The sequence below is a fragment of the Hemicordylus capensis genome, chromosome 5 (assembly GCF_027244095.1).
Source record: "Hemicordylus capensis ecotype Gifberg chromosome 5, rHemCap1.1.pri, whole genome shotgun sequence".
NCBI classification, from domain to species: Eukaryota; Metazoa; Chordata; class Lepidosauria; order Squamata; family Cordylidae; genus Hemicordylus; species Hemicordylus capensis.
The window spans coordinates 3,308,095-3,322,012 of NC_069661.1; the positions used below are offsets into that span (position 1 = coordinate 3,308,095).

Here is a 13,918-nt window from a genome sequence, read left to right on the forward strand (position 1 = left end):
TGATGTGATGGGCAGGGGAACCAATGAACACTGAGAGCTAAGCTTTGGCCTCAGAACACATGACTGTGGCACCAGGAGGAAATCTGACTCAAGGGCTCCGCTGGCTAAATGTCTCTCCATGTGAGGAAGCTGGGGGGGCATTCAGACCTCCTGTGCATCCTGAGGCAGCACCATCCCACAGTGAGGACAGGGCCAGGTGCCCCTGGATGCTTGGAGATGCTCACAGGGATTCTTCCTGCCGGAGGCTTGCATTTCCTTCCGGCTTCTTCTCTTGGAAGCTGCTTCCCACTGGTATTCTTCAGACCACTCACCTTCCATCCAGTCCAGTGTTGACTGCTTTGACCAGTGGCTGCTTTCCAGGGGCTCAGGCCAAGAGAGGTTCTTCTCGGTCCTCAGCCTGAGATGCTTTAAGTGCCAGCAGCAACTGGGCCCGTGTCGTCCTCCCAGATACAAAGCAAATGCTCTGCTAATGAGCTCATAGTTCTAGCAAGTCATCAATTACCTTCAGCGCCAAACCCACTTTCTGCTCCAGGAGAGGCTCAAGAAATAATTAGGACTGGCCTGTTGGTTGAGAAAATGGGCTAGTGGTGATTGCCTCTGATTTAGACGGCTTTAAAGGGGGTTTAAACAATGTTTTGATAGGGGAGAGGCAACAAATAGGAGAAAGCCCTTCAAGCCCTGCTCACGGGCTTCCCAGCTATGGCGGATTAACATAGTAGCAAATGTAGCATTTGCTACGGGCCCCATGTTTTCAAGGGCCCAACATGCCCGGCTTCCAACTGGGAATTAAAGTTAAAACTTGACCTGTTTTATTTGGTTCATGTTAGATAAAATATCCTTTTTCTGCTAAATGTGCCTTTTAGGAGAAGGCCCAGCACAGCATTTGTCCAGTGGCTGTTGCTAGCACATTTTTCTTTTTAGAGTGTGAGCCCTTTGGAGGCAGAGAATCATCTATCCACTCTTTATTTTTCTATGTAAACCACTTTGAGAATTTTGATTGAAAAATGGTATATGTTCACTATTGTTGTAGAAAGTGTGAGTTTGTGGCTTGGTCTCCCATACTCCAAAATATAGCAAATGAAAAAATTGAATTACTTTACTATGCAAGTAAATGTTTTAATATTTATGTGCATTTTTTTAAAAAAACAAGGGCTCCTTTATAACATATGCTACAGGCCCCACACTAGCTTAACCCGGCCCTGCTTCCCAGAGCCATTTGGGTTGGCCCCTGTAGGAAACAGGGTGTTGGTCTAATGGACTTTGGTCTGATCCAGCAGCCAGGCTCTCCTTGCGTTCATATGGCATTGGCCTCTTGTTCCAGTCACGTGTTGTGGGGAAAGGCAGGGACAAGTCGGTGGCTGGCCGCATGCTGGTGGTGGAGCAGCCCAAAGAAGCCCAACACTATCCAGCGTGTGAGCCGGAAAGCCCACCTGCCCCCGCTTCCTCTTTTACTGTGCGGGATTAGCCAGTTGCCTTTGGACCAAGTGGGAGTTTCTCGCTTCCTTCCCTTGGGGAGGGGTTTTGCTTTTGTCTATTGTGCACTGCTTTGCTTGGGGGAGAGAGATGCGGTAGATGGGTCCTATCCAGGAGGCTCACCACAAGTGCAGGTGGAGGGAGAAGGTTTGGTGGGGTCCCTGAGGCAGTAAGTGAAGGGTGTCAGCAGCGGGGACTCCTCAGAGCAGGAGCCCAAGAAATAGGGCAGGAACATTCTTGGAACATGTCTGAGACACCCACACTAACCAGTTTGTAGTCCTTTTTCAGACGGCCGAACCAGTTCGGAGGTCCAGTGGTTCAGCCAGTTTGGTGGGGGAGGTAACCTTTAAGGAGTAGGGAGGGTGCTCTTGCCCCTCGATGCTGGCGCTGTGCCCAAAATCGCTGATGTGGGGCAGCAGCGTGCCCGCTTGCTGTCCCGGTCAGCGTCAGATGGACGCACACCGGCCACTTTCAGTCTGATGCTAACCGGGGCAGCAAGCAGGGATGCAGCCGCCCTGTGCCAGCAATTCTGGGCACAGCGCCAGCGGCAAAGGTGGGGGTGGGTGGGAAGAGCACCCTCCCTGCTCCTTCAAAGTAACCCCTGCTGCTACTGAACTGGCCGTCTGCTAACCCTAAGCCACACTAAGTGACTCTTGAAAACAAAGCTGGAGATTGTATTGGCTTAATTTTGTGAAAGGCACTGGGGGCAATCTTGAAGGGGGAAATATCCGGAAACAGCTTCTTCCTGTATTCTCTCTAGTAATCTTTTGTGTTTTGTTGTTTGGGAGTTTGTCCCGGGAGGGATCCTGTAGAGAGTGTGCAGGGTGGAGTCAGAAAGAAAAGGGAGGGGAAGGAGAAGAGAAAAGGGAGCTGAATGTTTTGATAATAAAGTCTTAATTAGCTCCACATAAGATTGTTTTTTGTTTATGAAGGAAGCAGTTATAAAACTTCTGTCATAGGGCCAGGTCAAACTATTATAAAATTATGCATGATTTGGAGAACATGGATAGGGAGACATTCTTCTACCTCTCTCATAACACTAGAACCAGGAATCATCCCTGATTGCCAGGAAATTTGGGACCCACAAAAAAAAGTGCTTTTATTTATTTTATTTTATTTTATTTTATTTTATTTTATTTTATTTTTTGACACAGCGCATAATCAGTCTATGGAATTCTCTGACATGGGGTGTGGTGATGGCCACCAGCTTGGATGGCTTTAAGCGGGGCTTAGACAAATTCATGGAGGACAGGTCTATCAGTGGCTACTAGTCTTGATGGCATGCACCAACATAAGAACAGCCCTTCTGGATCAGACCCAAGGAAGCCCATCTAGTCCAGCATCCTGTTTCACACAGTGGCCCACCAGATGCCTCTGAGAAGCCCACAGGCAAGAAGGGAGGACACGCCCTCTCTCCTGCTGTTACTCCCCTTCAACTTCATGTTTATAGGCCACCTCCAGCCTCAGAGGCATGATGCCTCCAAATACTGCTTGCAGGGGAGCAATGTCAGGAGAGAGGGCCATGCAAATCTATGCTGCAGCCACATTTGGAGTACTATGTTCAGTTCTGGTCACAATATCTTAAGAAGGGCATTGCAGAACTGGGAAAGATACAGAAGAGGGCAACCAAGATGATTAGGGGCCTGGAGCAGCTTCCTTATGAGGCAAGGCTACAGCATCTGGGGCTCTTTAGTTTGGAAAAAAGTCGACTGCGGGGAGACATGATAGAGGTCTATAAAATTATGCATGGAGTAGAAAGAGTGAACAGAGAGAAATTTTTCACCCTCTCTCACAACACTAGAACCAGGGGTCACTCCATGAAACTGAAGGCTGGGAAATTCAGGAACAACAAAAGGAAGTAATTTTTCACACAGCACATAATTAATCTATGGAATTCTTATGCAAGCTTTTTGGAAGTCCAGGTTACTCAAGAGCCTTTAAGTTTACTCAAGAGCCTTTGGTGAGGACCTTTGTCAAAAGCTTTTTGGAAATCCAAGTATACTATGTCAACCAGATCACCTTAATCCACATGCCTGTTGACACTCAAACAATTCCAGAAGGTTAGTGAGGCCAGACTTGCCCCTGCAGAAGCCATGCTGGTTCTTCTTCAGCAAGGCCCATTATTCTATACATTTAGCCATTTTGTCCTTAGGTATGCTTTCCATCCATTTACCTGGCACTGAAGTTAAGCCAACCAGCCTGTAGTTTCCTGGATCAGCCTCCAAGCCTGAGAAGCTCAGTTCCAGAGAGGGAATATGGTCAGTATCCTCCGCCATGAAGACAGATGCAAAGAACTCATTCAGCTTCTCTGCAATCTCCTGATCCTCCTTCATAATCCCTTTCACACCCTCATCAACTAAGGGGCCAACCGCCTCCCTGGCAGGTTTTCTACTTCTGATATATTTACAGAAGATTTAGTTATTCCCCAAGAAGCACTTTTGGCTTCCTAGAGGCATCTGGTGGGCCACTGTGTGAAACAGGATGCTGTGACTAGATAGGCCTTGGGCCTGATCCAGCAGGGCTGTTCTTATCTGGTGGGCCATGGTGAGAAACAGGATGGTGGGCTACATAGGCCTTGGGTCTGATCCAGGAAGGCTGTTCTTATGCAGGAATGAGGCAATGCCACAGTGGGAGCAGCACTCTGACTGCTTCCGGCTTGGAGCTCGGGTGGAGCTTGCCTGGGGAGGGCAATGAAGAAATGATACCCCCTCCATGATCTCTTCCACATGGCCTACCTGTGCTCTGAGTTTAGATTAGGTCGGAAGTATTTTGCTGCAGTTTACCAAATCGGTAAAGTGGTGGCCTTGTTGAGTTGTCTCTCATCTCGTGGTTTCACATCATGTCCCATCATGCCTTCAGTTGCCTTCCCAGCGAGCCACCCCCTGGGCATCCTACTTGCAGCCCGACTGCCTTCAGAGCATTTTGCTACAGAAGCCAGGAAGCGGCGGGGGGTGGGTGGGAGGAATGCAGCCATTTGACTCCTGCTCCTCATCTTTCCCAGCTCGGGTGTGGTGGTGGTGGCGAGAGAGTGTGTGCTGAGTGTGAGTGCTGAGGCGGGTGACCTGAAGCACAAGAGGAGGAGGGGACCAGTTCCCAGTGAAGCAGTGAACCTGCATCGGAACTGCAAGTGACTGACTGAAGCCCATGAATGCATGAAGACTGCCATGATGCACGGAAGCTTCATGCACACAAATCCCTGCAGATCTCACGTTAGCATGTCAGGGGAAAGGCTAGGCTGGGACTCTTCTCCCTTGCAGCAGGTTTTCCATGTGCTGGGATTTGGTTGGTTGGTTGCTTGGTTGGTTGGTTTTTGTATGAAGGAGCATGATTTATTTATGTTGAGTGTGTGTGTGTTATAGTTGCTTTTCAATTAAATGTTTACAATTACATCATTCAGTTCGATCATTCCCTCAAGTCTGCCACTGCCTGCTGTCTGAAAGACCAGCTCAGTGGGAACAAGGCCAGGGTGAGAACATTTTGGTGAGGGAGGGGCAACATGAAGGGAAGCAGATATAAGCTGACATATATGCCCCTCCCTGCACCCCTATCAACTCTGTTTGCAAACTTCTGGCCCTCCTTATCCTGTTTTCCAAGCCACACATGGCTTGGTCTCAGTTCCCTCATATGAGTGTCCATCCTGACTGTGCACTGTTGCCCTGTGGAACTCTGGTCACAGGAAAGGAAGGCAGACCAGGAGAGCTATTCACATATTATGTTGCACTTGTATACACATTCTTGTGTGGATGGTTGTATATGTGTTCCTCTTAGAAATCAATATGGGAACTGGACCCCACAAAAATGTAGAATACGTATTCTAGGCCTTGAACATGGTGTGGAAATAGCTAAACGGGCTTACAGATCAACCAACATGTGTGCACTGTACATAGAGTGTCTGCTGTGCATTGAGTGTGGTGTGTGAACAGGACTAGGGATGATTGATGGAGGATTGCTGCTTGCTCTTTGCCGAGCAGCTGGGCCTGGTCTCCCAAATGCTCGTAGGGGTCATTCAGGGCCCTTTCAGGGTGCAGACAGACAGGCCACCAGGAAGATGGTGCGGGCTTCTTGACAGCCCAGCGGCATCACACCGTTGACACTCAAAGGCAGTGGAGAGGAATCCTGCCGACACACACGCACACAGCTGCCCTAAGTCACCAGATCACACCCAACGTGTTGGTAGTTGTCATTTAATTTCCGTGAAAGGAACACACTCTCACACACGTGCACACACACAGGCACACATGATCACGTTGACATTTGGTAAACAGTCTTTGCAACTCCACTTGCAAATCAGAAGCCCCCCCGTGGGGGAAAAATTCAGTGTGTGTGGGGGGGAGATGAGAGGTCGCAGGGTGGGGAGGAGGGGGAGGAGGATGGCGGAGCAGGGCTTTCCTTTGACACTCCGTTTCTTTTAACAATGATGATGACGAGGAGGAGGACAACGACAATGGTTCTCATTTAAGGGCTCGGCTTCTTGCTGGGTATCGCATTGTCTTTCCTCTCCAGCCGTGTGTAAGGCTCAAAGGCGGAGGTGCCCAGTCCATAGCCACTTGGTAAGTCATGCAGGCTGCCCAGCAGCGGGCCACTGAAACAGAGTGGGGTGGTGGGGAGCCGTGGGGAGGCTGAGGAGGCCAGCGAGGGGACCTGCAAGCTGAATGCCCCTGTCCCGGGAGGGCTGCCTTCACTGCTGAGCCCTGGCGAAGTGTTTCCTGAGGTTCCCATGGAGGAGCCATTTCCGGAAGAAGAGCCAATGGGGTTGGAACTGGGGGAGAGCAGAGCGGGAGGGGCCGGGACAGACAAAAGTCTCCCTTGCTCCAAGAGTCTCAGGATGTTGCAGGTAGCAAAAGACTCGGAGGTGGAGGTGGAGCGCTTCTCAGAGTCCCGGCTCTGGTCCTTTTTCTGCTTCGTGCGGCGGTTCTGGAACCAGACCTTGACCTGGGATGGGAAGGGAAGAGAAAAGAGAGGGTCACTGCAGGCCACCATCTTGTATCCAGCCAATGTCTGTTCTAGCTGAGCTAGGCAGTGCGGGAAGAGCCCCATGTCTGTGACTGTTTTCAGGAGAAACGTAAGAACAGCTCCACTGGCCCAAGTCCAGGTGGGCCAGTCTAGTCCAGCATCTGGGTCTCTACAGTGGCCCATCCCATGTTCCAGGAAGTCCACAACAAGGGCCGAAGGCAAAGACTTGGTTGGGGGCAAAGACTTGGTTGGGGACCAAGGCTGCGAACAGTCCTCTTGGGAACTGATATTATTCAGTGACATATAACCTTTTAACAGGGAAATTTCACTCATTTTTTACATGTATCCTCCTCTTTGCTTCCATCATGAAACTCAAAGTCAGCCTGCTTTGGGTTTCCATGCAGTCACCCATACAGGTACTGACCACACCTAGACCTGCTTAGCTTCAGAAAGGTCCAGCAGCCATTCCCACCTCTTGCAGCATAGACACCAGCTGGAGCTATACGTACTACCTGTGAATGCTGGTGATGTTCTTGCAGGGGTGGGTCTACTTTTTTTCTTTTTTGATAGAGTCCCCGCTGGTCTACTGATGTGTTCTAAATGTACAAAGCAAGAGTTGGAATATATAATGTGTTGAAAGGTTTTTCTGTTTTTTTCCCAACAGAAAGAGGAAATTGCAATATATGTAAAGAATGTATACACCTGCCCGTAAGTCCATGAATCTGAGCATGGGAGCTCAATTGAAAGTGTCTGGGTAAAAACAAAGGGAGAGAGAGCTCAAAGTGATGCCATCTTGAGGATATACTTCAGACCACTGGCCAAGCACAAGACATGGACGATCCTTTCCTAAATCAGGTTACCCAACCTTCAAAGATGCGAGCAACAGTAGTAATAGGAGGCTTGAACTATCCTAACTTCTTCTGGGATGGGCCAATAAATTCTTGCCTTGTTGAAAATTTCACCCTTCAGAAGGTGACAGAAAGAACAAGGGAGTTGGCTATCCTGGCCTTAATGCTTACCACCAGGGAAGAATTAGTAGATGAACTAAAATGCTCTGTTTGGCCTATGGCTGCAATAAAAGAACTACTACTACTACAACTAAAAGGGATGGGAACCTTCAGGGAAAGGGACCACATCACTTTGGAATCTGTTATATCAAGGGAAGGAAAAATGGAAGGACATTGAAGATGTGCCCTGGATTGCAGGAAAGCTGGTTTTAATGAGCTCAGAGGGAAAACTAGGTGGGATTCCATGCTTAGAAGTGCTGAAGGAGAAAAGAATCTCAGAGGGATGGGAGATTCTGTAATGCTTGGTACTGAAGGAACAATTGCTAACAATTCCAGTGAGGAGAAAAAATTGGAGACTTCTAAACTAAGAAACAAATGTGGGTGCACAGACAGCTCTTTAAACAACAGAAAAGCAAAAAAGGACATGTCTAGGAAATGAAAGGGGGTACATTTATCCAAGGAGGAGTACAAAAGAGTGGCCCAAACCTATAGGGATGGTGTCATGAAGACTAAAGCTCAGAATGAGCTGGGGCTTGTGAGGGATGTCAGGAACAAACAAACAAACAAACAAACAACAACAGGGTTTTTAGATATGTCTGAAACAAGATGGAGGTCAAGCAAGCAGTAGATCTGTTCCTTGGAGAAGAGGGTGAAAAGGTGACAGGCAATGAAGTGAAGGCAGGGCTGCTTAATGGGTCTTTTCCCACAAGGGAAATGCAGCCCAACTAGGAACAGTTGCTCTAATGAAGAAAGAAGGGAATCATGGCACAGGATAGGTAAAGAAATTGTAAGAGAACGCCAACTTAAATTAGTCTAAAAGATCGTTCACACGAACTTCTGCTGGGCTGGGGAAGACAGGCAGAGGGGAGGCAGGAGAACACCTAACTTGCCCCCAGATGATCCAGTGGCTTGCCTATCCACACAACTGGAACTGGTGAGAGCTGTGCAACATTCTGGAAAATGCGTCCTGGCTTCCAGATATCCCACAATGCACCTGTGAAGAGCACGGTGCATTGTGGGATTCCACCATGAGTTGGGCACTCTAGGCACCTGACTCTGTGTCTGCTCAGCCTTCGTGCAGCCCAAGGAGACACACATGGCCCTGGACCTCAGTAGAAGGGCACACTCACGCCCTTTTACCCAGATAAAAGGCTGGGTAAAAATCCCGGGCTACCCAGGGAGGCAATTCCAGGATCGGCCTCACTTCACACAAGCAGCCCTACCCAAGTAGGACTGCCTAAGCCTAGGTAGGGCTGCTCGTGTGAAAAGCCTCAAGGTCTCTAGTGCCAGATGAATTATGTTCCATGTTACTGAAGGAATTTGCAGAGGTGATCTCAGAGATGCTATCTGTATTCTTTGGGGACTCCTACAGAAGACTGCCAGAAGACAAGCTGTCCCTAACTGCAAGAAGTGAGGAAAGAGGAGCCAGGGAACGACAGACTGCCCAGCTTGATGTTGATACATGACAAAATCCTAGGACAGACGAGTGTTTGGAGACACATGTGGAGATTACTCAGAGCAAGCAGGAGGTTGTTAAAAACAAGTCATGGTAGACTAATTTATCTCCTTTTTAAAAATAGGGTGACTAGTGTAGTAGATCATGGAAATGCTGTGAACATAAAAGTGAAGGTAAAGTTGTGCCATCGAGTCGGTGTCGACTCCTAGCACCCACAGAGCCCTGTGGTTGTCTATGGTAGAATACAGGAGGGGTTTACCGTTGGCTCCTCTTGCGCAGTATGAGATGATGCCTTTCAGCATCTTCCTATTTCACTCCTGCCCAATATAAGCGTTCCCCATAGTCTGGGAAACACACCAGCATGGATTAGAACCGGCAACCTCTTGATCCTCGCTTTGCAAGTTATTTCCCCACTGTGCCATTAGGTGGCTGTTGCGAACATAGTTCATCTTAATTTCAGGAAAGCATTTGACAAAGTCTCCCCTGATGACCAAGTTGACAAGTGTTAAACCCCTCTGCTCCCCCACATCATGGTCCCAGTTCAGAGGCTGCTACTGCAGCTCCCATTCATGTCAATGGGGGCTTGCTAAGGAGACCTTGCCAATGGATTGTCCCCCATCTGAATTCATGGGGAAAGGCTGCCCTTTGGATAGAGTGCCTCAAGTGGTGATTGCAGACCCTGCATGGCCAAGAGCTGAACTAGATGTGATGAAGGATTGTGCCCAGAGGAAACAGTTTCCACGTCATCTCTTACTTCTTGACAAGATTTCAGTTTGAGATACTGTCACCAAAGTTAACATTTATATATGTACTAGTGTTTTCAAGCCCGTTAAAATAACGGGCGCTAGTAGGGGAGAGTTCCGCCGCCGTCGTCGTCAAGAGTGCCGTCCGCCCCCGCCGTCTTCACCGTCCGCCTCCGTCCGCCTCCGTCCGCCTCCGCGCCCCCACCCGCTTCTCTTCCTCCCGGTGCCTTTTTTTGTTTTAGCGGCAGGGCTGGTTCCGCTGCTGCCGCCTCTGCCTTCCCGGTCCCCTCTTCTATGGCCGTTGCTTCCTCCTTTATCTCCGCTGTCCTCCCGGTCCTCTCGTGGCCGCCTCTGGCTCCCAGCCCCCCAGCTGCCGCACATGGCCACCCGCTCTCTGGTCAGGCCGGTTCCGCTGCTGCCTTCTTTTTCCACCGTTCCCCCCTCCCCCCACGGTCAGGCCGGTCCTGCTGCCGCCGCCGTCTTTCCCTGACCCACGACTTTCCCTGCCCCGTCTTTCCCTGCTCCCTTCTCCCTTTTCGCTGCTCCCTCCGGGAGCCAACATGGCCGCCGTGTCCCTGCGGCCGTATCTTTCTCAGACGTTCTGGGCATGCGTTCCGCGCATGCCCAGAACAGCCGAGAAAGACATGGGCAGGGACACAAGGGCTTTATTATAGAGGATTTATATAATTTCATCTGTGTGCCTGATGCTTTACAAATTAAAAGAGGAAGGTCCCTGCCCCAAAGAACTACAATCTAAAATTTGTCATGGGAGAGACAAAATGGGAAGAGGAGACAAATGCTGGGGAAATATGCAAGTATTTCAGTTAGAGATACTTATCCTTAGCTGCAGTAGAGGGGTTAAAGGGTTGTGTCACTGTCAATAGCTTTGGAATGCGCTCCCTGCTGAAATAAGAGCATCTCCTTCTCTGTTTGCTTTTAGGAGGACCCTGAAGACGTACTTGTTTTCCCAGGCCTTCAACTGAGATTCAGTTTTTAAATTTTAATCTGTTTTTAACATGTTTTTCTCTAATTTTTTCTTATGGATTTTAAATGTGTTATATTTTATGTTTCAATTCTGTACACCGCCTAGAGATTTTTATACTAGGCGGTATATACATTCAGTCAATCAATCAATCAATCAATCAATAGCTTTGTGGAACAGCTGGGTTTTGAGAAGGGATTTTGAAGAAAGTAGGACAGGTGGCACTGAATTCTTGCAACCTTGCAAGGGCGTTTCTCAGGGTCAAGCTACACCCTGACACCCACCTGGCATGTCAATTTATCACATGAGGGTATAGTGGCTATTTGGATGCGCACACACACACACACACACACACACACACACACACACACACACAAAAGAGATCTGCAAAATAAAATTATAATAATAATAATAATAATAATAATAATAATAATAATAATAATAAAAAAAAAAACTAGCTGGGTCGGGTGCAGAACATCTGCACCTCTGCCAGCCCGCCCCATAATAATTGGCCACCCCATAACGATTGTTCTCTGGGTAGCTCACCAAGCAAAAGACATCACAGCAGGCATACAACTAATAATATTAATCCCGATACTCTGGGCACACGTCTCCTGTTTCATCAAATGGGCTGGCAACCGACATGGGGCTGCCCTTGAAACGTATGCAGAAAACACAGATGGTGCACAATGGAGCGGCCAGACTGATCTCTGGGCCTGCTGGCAGGGCACATACGACTCCAGTCCTGGCGGCGCTGCACCGGCTGCCCATCTGTTTCCAGGCACCATTCGGGATGCTGGTCATTACCTTTCAAGCCCTAAGAAGTTCCAGCCCCGAGTGCCTCAGCGACCGCCTGCTCCCAGCTGAATCTGCCCACCCGACTAGATTGGCTTGGAGGGCTTTGCTCCGTGTGCCGACACCTGCTGAGTGTGCGGGAGAGTTGTTGCCCCCAGGAATTCGCTGTGGATGAGACCCGCACGGCTCCCAGCTGTCAGGAAGGGAGTGAGGACGCCCCTTTCTATCCAGGCTTTTGGCCAATGAGTTGCCTCCTCTCCTGCTCTCTTTTAAAAATTTTAGCTCTCTGTTCTGTTTTTGTGTTGTTTTTAATTGAGGTTTTAGTATGGTTTTCATCTTGTTGTCAAATGCCCTGGGTTCTTAGGATGAAGGGTGGCACAGACAGACAGACACATCCAAACTGGCCCAATGTTCCTTTTTAATGGTTCTGCTTCTTGAAGACGTTTTCAGTCTAAGTGCCCCTTCTCCCCACCATGAAAAGTGACACTGCTATTTTCATGTTTTGTGAGCCACCCAAACATTGTGCAAGGTATCTTCCCTGCTCTTATCATTGTCCTTAAAGGTTCTGACTGGAACTCTTCCAGGGATCTAGTGGAAAGGGAGTTTTGTTTTCTGTCCTGGAAATGTGCGTTTGGCTTGTCTGTCCTTCCTGGCTCCAGGGTCGCCACTGTCTCTAGTCAGCTCAGAATTAGTGGCAACATCTTTGCTGGCCTGGGATTTGTCATGCTCTAAATAGGGTTTGATGACACCAGTCTATGTGGGTCAATGAGGTCTAAAGAGGATTGTAAGAGACTCCAAAAAGGGTGTGTGCTGTTGCAAGGAAGTGGATGACCCAGTGGACGAAGGGACTAGTGACAGACAGGTGCAAAGTACTTTGCTCAAAAGACTCAACCTACATTTCAGATGACTGGGCCATCCTTGGGGAGAGAGAAAAGAAGACCGATCACCAGGATAGCACTGAGAGTAGCTAAACGCAAGCTTCTGTTGTGCACTGCCTTTTAAAGAAGCAAGCCCTCAAGGCCTCAGGATGAACCTGTATCCCTTCCTCAGGGGCCTGACAGTCTGTGGACCAGGAACCAGAGACAATCCTCACAGCAGCTGTATTTGTTATTTAACTTGTTGGCTAAGCTTCTCTGCTCAGGGTCTTTAATTATTTTATTGTATGTATGTATGTATGTATGTATGTATGATATTTTGAGTAAGTTGTAACTTACGGGCAATAAATAGCTGAATTATTAGAAGAGGTCAGGTGTGTGCTGGTGTTCTTACCCATCCAATAGAGATGCAGAGGAAGAGCCAAACGAAATCCTCAACAGTGATAGCACAACAATGGATTTGGCATTTCCATTGAACACCTGGGACTTTGCTATTATGGAAACATTTGGCCACCTGCTTAAAATTTAAAATGGGCCATGAGAATTTATATACCCCTTTTCAACAAAAGTCCCCAAAGCAGTTTACATAGATATAAATATATAAAATGGCTCCCTGTCCCCAAAGGGATCCCAATCTGAAAAAGAAACATAAGATAGACACCAGCAACAGCCCCTGGGGGGATGCTGTGCTGGGGAGGGATAGGGCCAGTTGCTCTCCTCCTGCTCAATAAAGAGAATCACCACTTTAAAAAGGTGCCGCTTTGCTCAGTTAGCAGGGGAGTCAATTTGAGTCAATTAATCTGAGTCCATTTGTAAGTACTGATTCAGACAAATGGAGAAAATGTGAGAGAGAATTACTGTTGGAGGATACTGCGAATAGTAAAGGGGGGAGGAGGGGGAGGAGGAAGAGTGATTCATAGTTCATAGAGGAACAGAATAGCACTGCTCAGTTTCTCTGCTCATAAACAGGCCTTAAAAACATTTGTATTCTGGAAGGCACAAATCATTTCTTGTTTGCACTCTTGGCTTTTCCGATCTTGCTGCTTCTAACCCGTTTGTTTTATTGGAGTGTTTTGTTTTGTTTAATGTAGTGTTGGCACTTTTAATGGCAACTGGAAGTGGTCCTATGAAATTATATTCTAACAGTGGGACAGAAGCAAAATAAATAATTCAAACAGGATGTTCGCTTTGCTGAAGAGGGTCCCAGCCCCTGTCCCCAAGGAACTCTGTGACAGTCTGCACAACAATCCTCAAAGGCGTGCTGCTTCCTAAATGCTAAAAAACCCTATAGGTGCCACAGTCTCCAGCAGGCTGTGCTATATATACACTGCCCAGTTCAGGAAATTGCTCCAGCATCTGCTACTGATGGCCGTCCAGCCTTTCTTTGAAACCGCCAGTGACAGAGAGCCAGCCCATTACTGCATGAGGAGAACGGCCTCACTGTTGAACAGCCTTTACAGTTAGGGAATTCCTCCGGAAGTCCCACCTGAAGGCTAAAGCAAGTTTGTATCACAGCAATTTCATGTTCCATAACTGCACGTGCTAAGACTATGGAAATGTGGGTGCATGCAGGCAAATATTGATATTTGATATAAAACAAGTAATTAAAAAAATATATCAAAACAGCAATCTAT

General features: G+C 48.2%; 1 protein-coding gene across 1 annotated transcript in view; it reads right to left on the reverse strand.

The window, feature by feature from the left end:
- Positions 1-5,646: 5,646 nt before the first annotated feature.
- Positions 5,647-13,918, reverse strand: part of VAX2 (ventral anterior homeobox 2) — a 48,509-nt gene continuing 40,237 nt past the window's right edge. Inside the window, exon 3 of the mRNA XM_053256317.1 lies at positions 5,647-6,405. Coding sequence (XP_053112292.1) covers positions 5,929-6,405 — 477 coding nt within the window. The 3' untranslated portion in view covers positions 5,647-5,928. The remainder of the gene's footprint in view (positions 6,406-13,918) is intronic.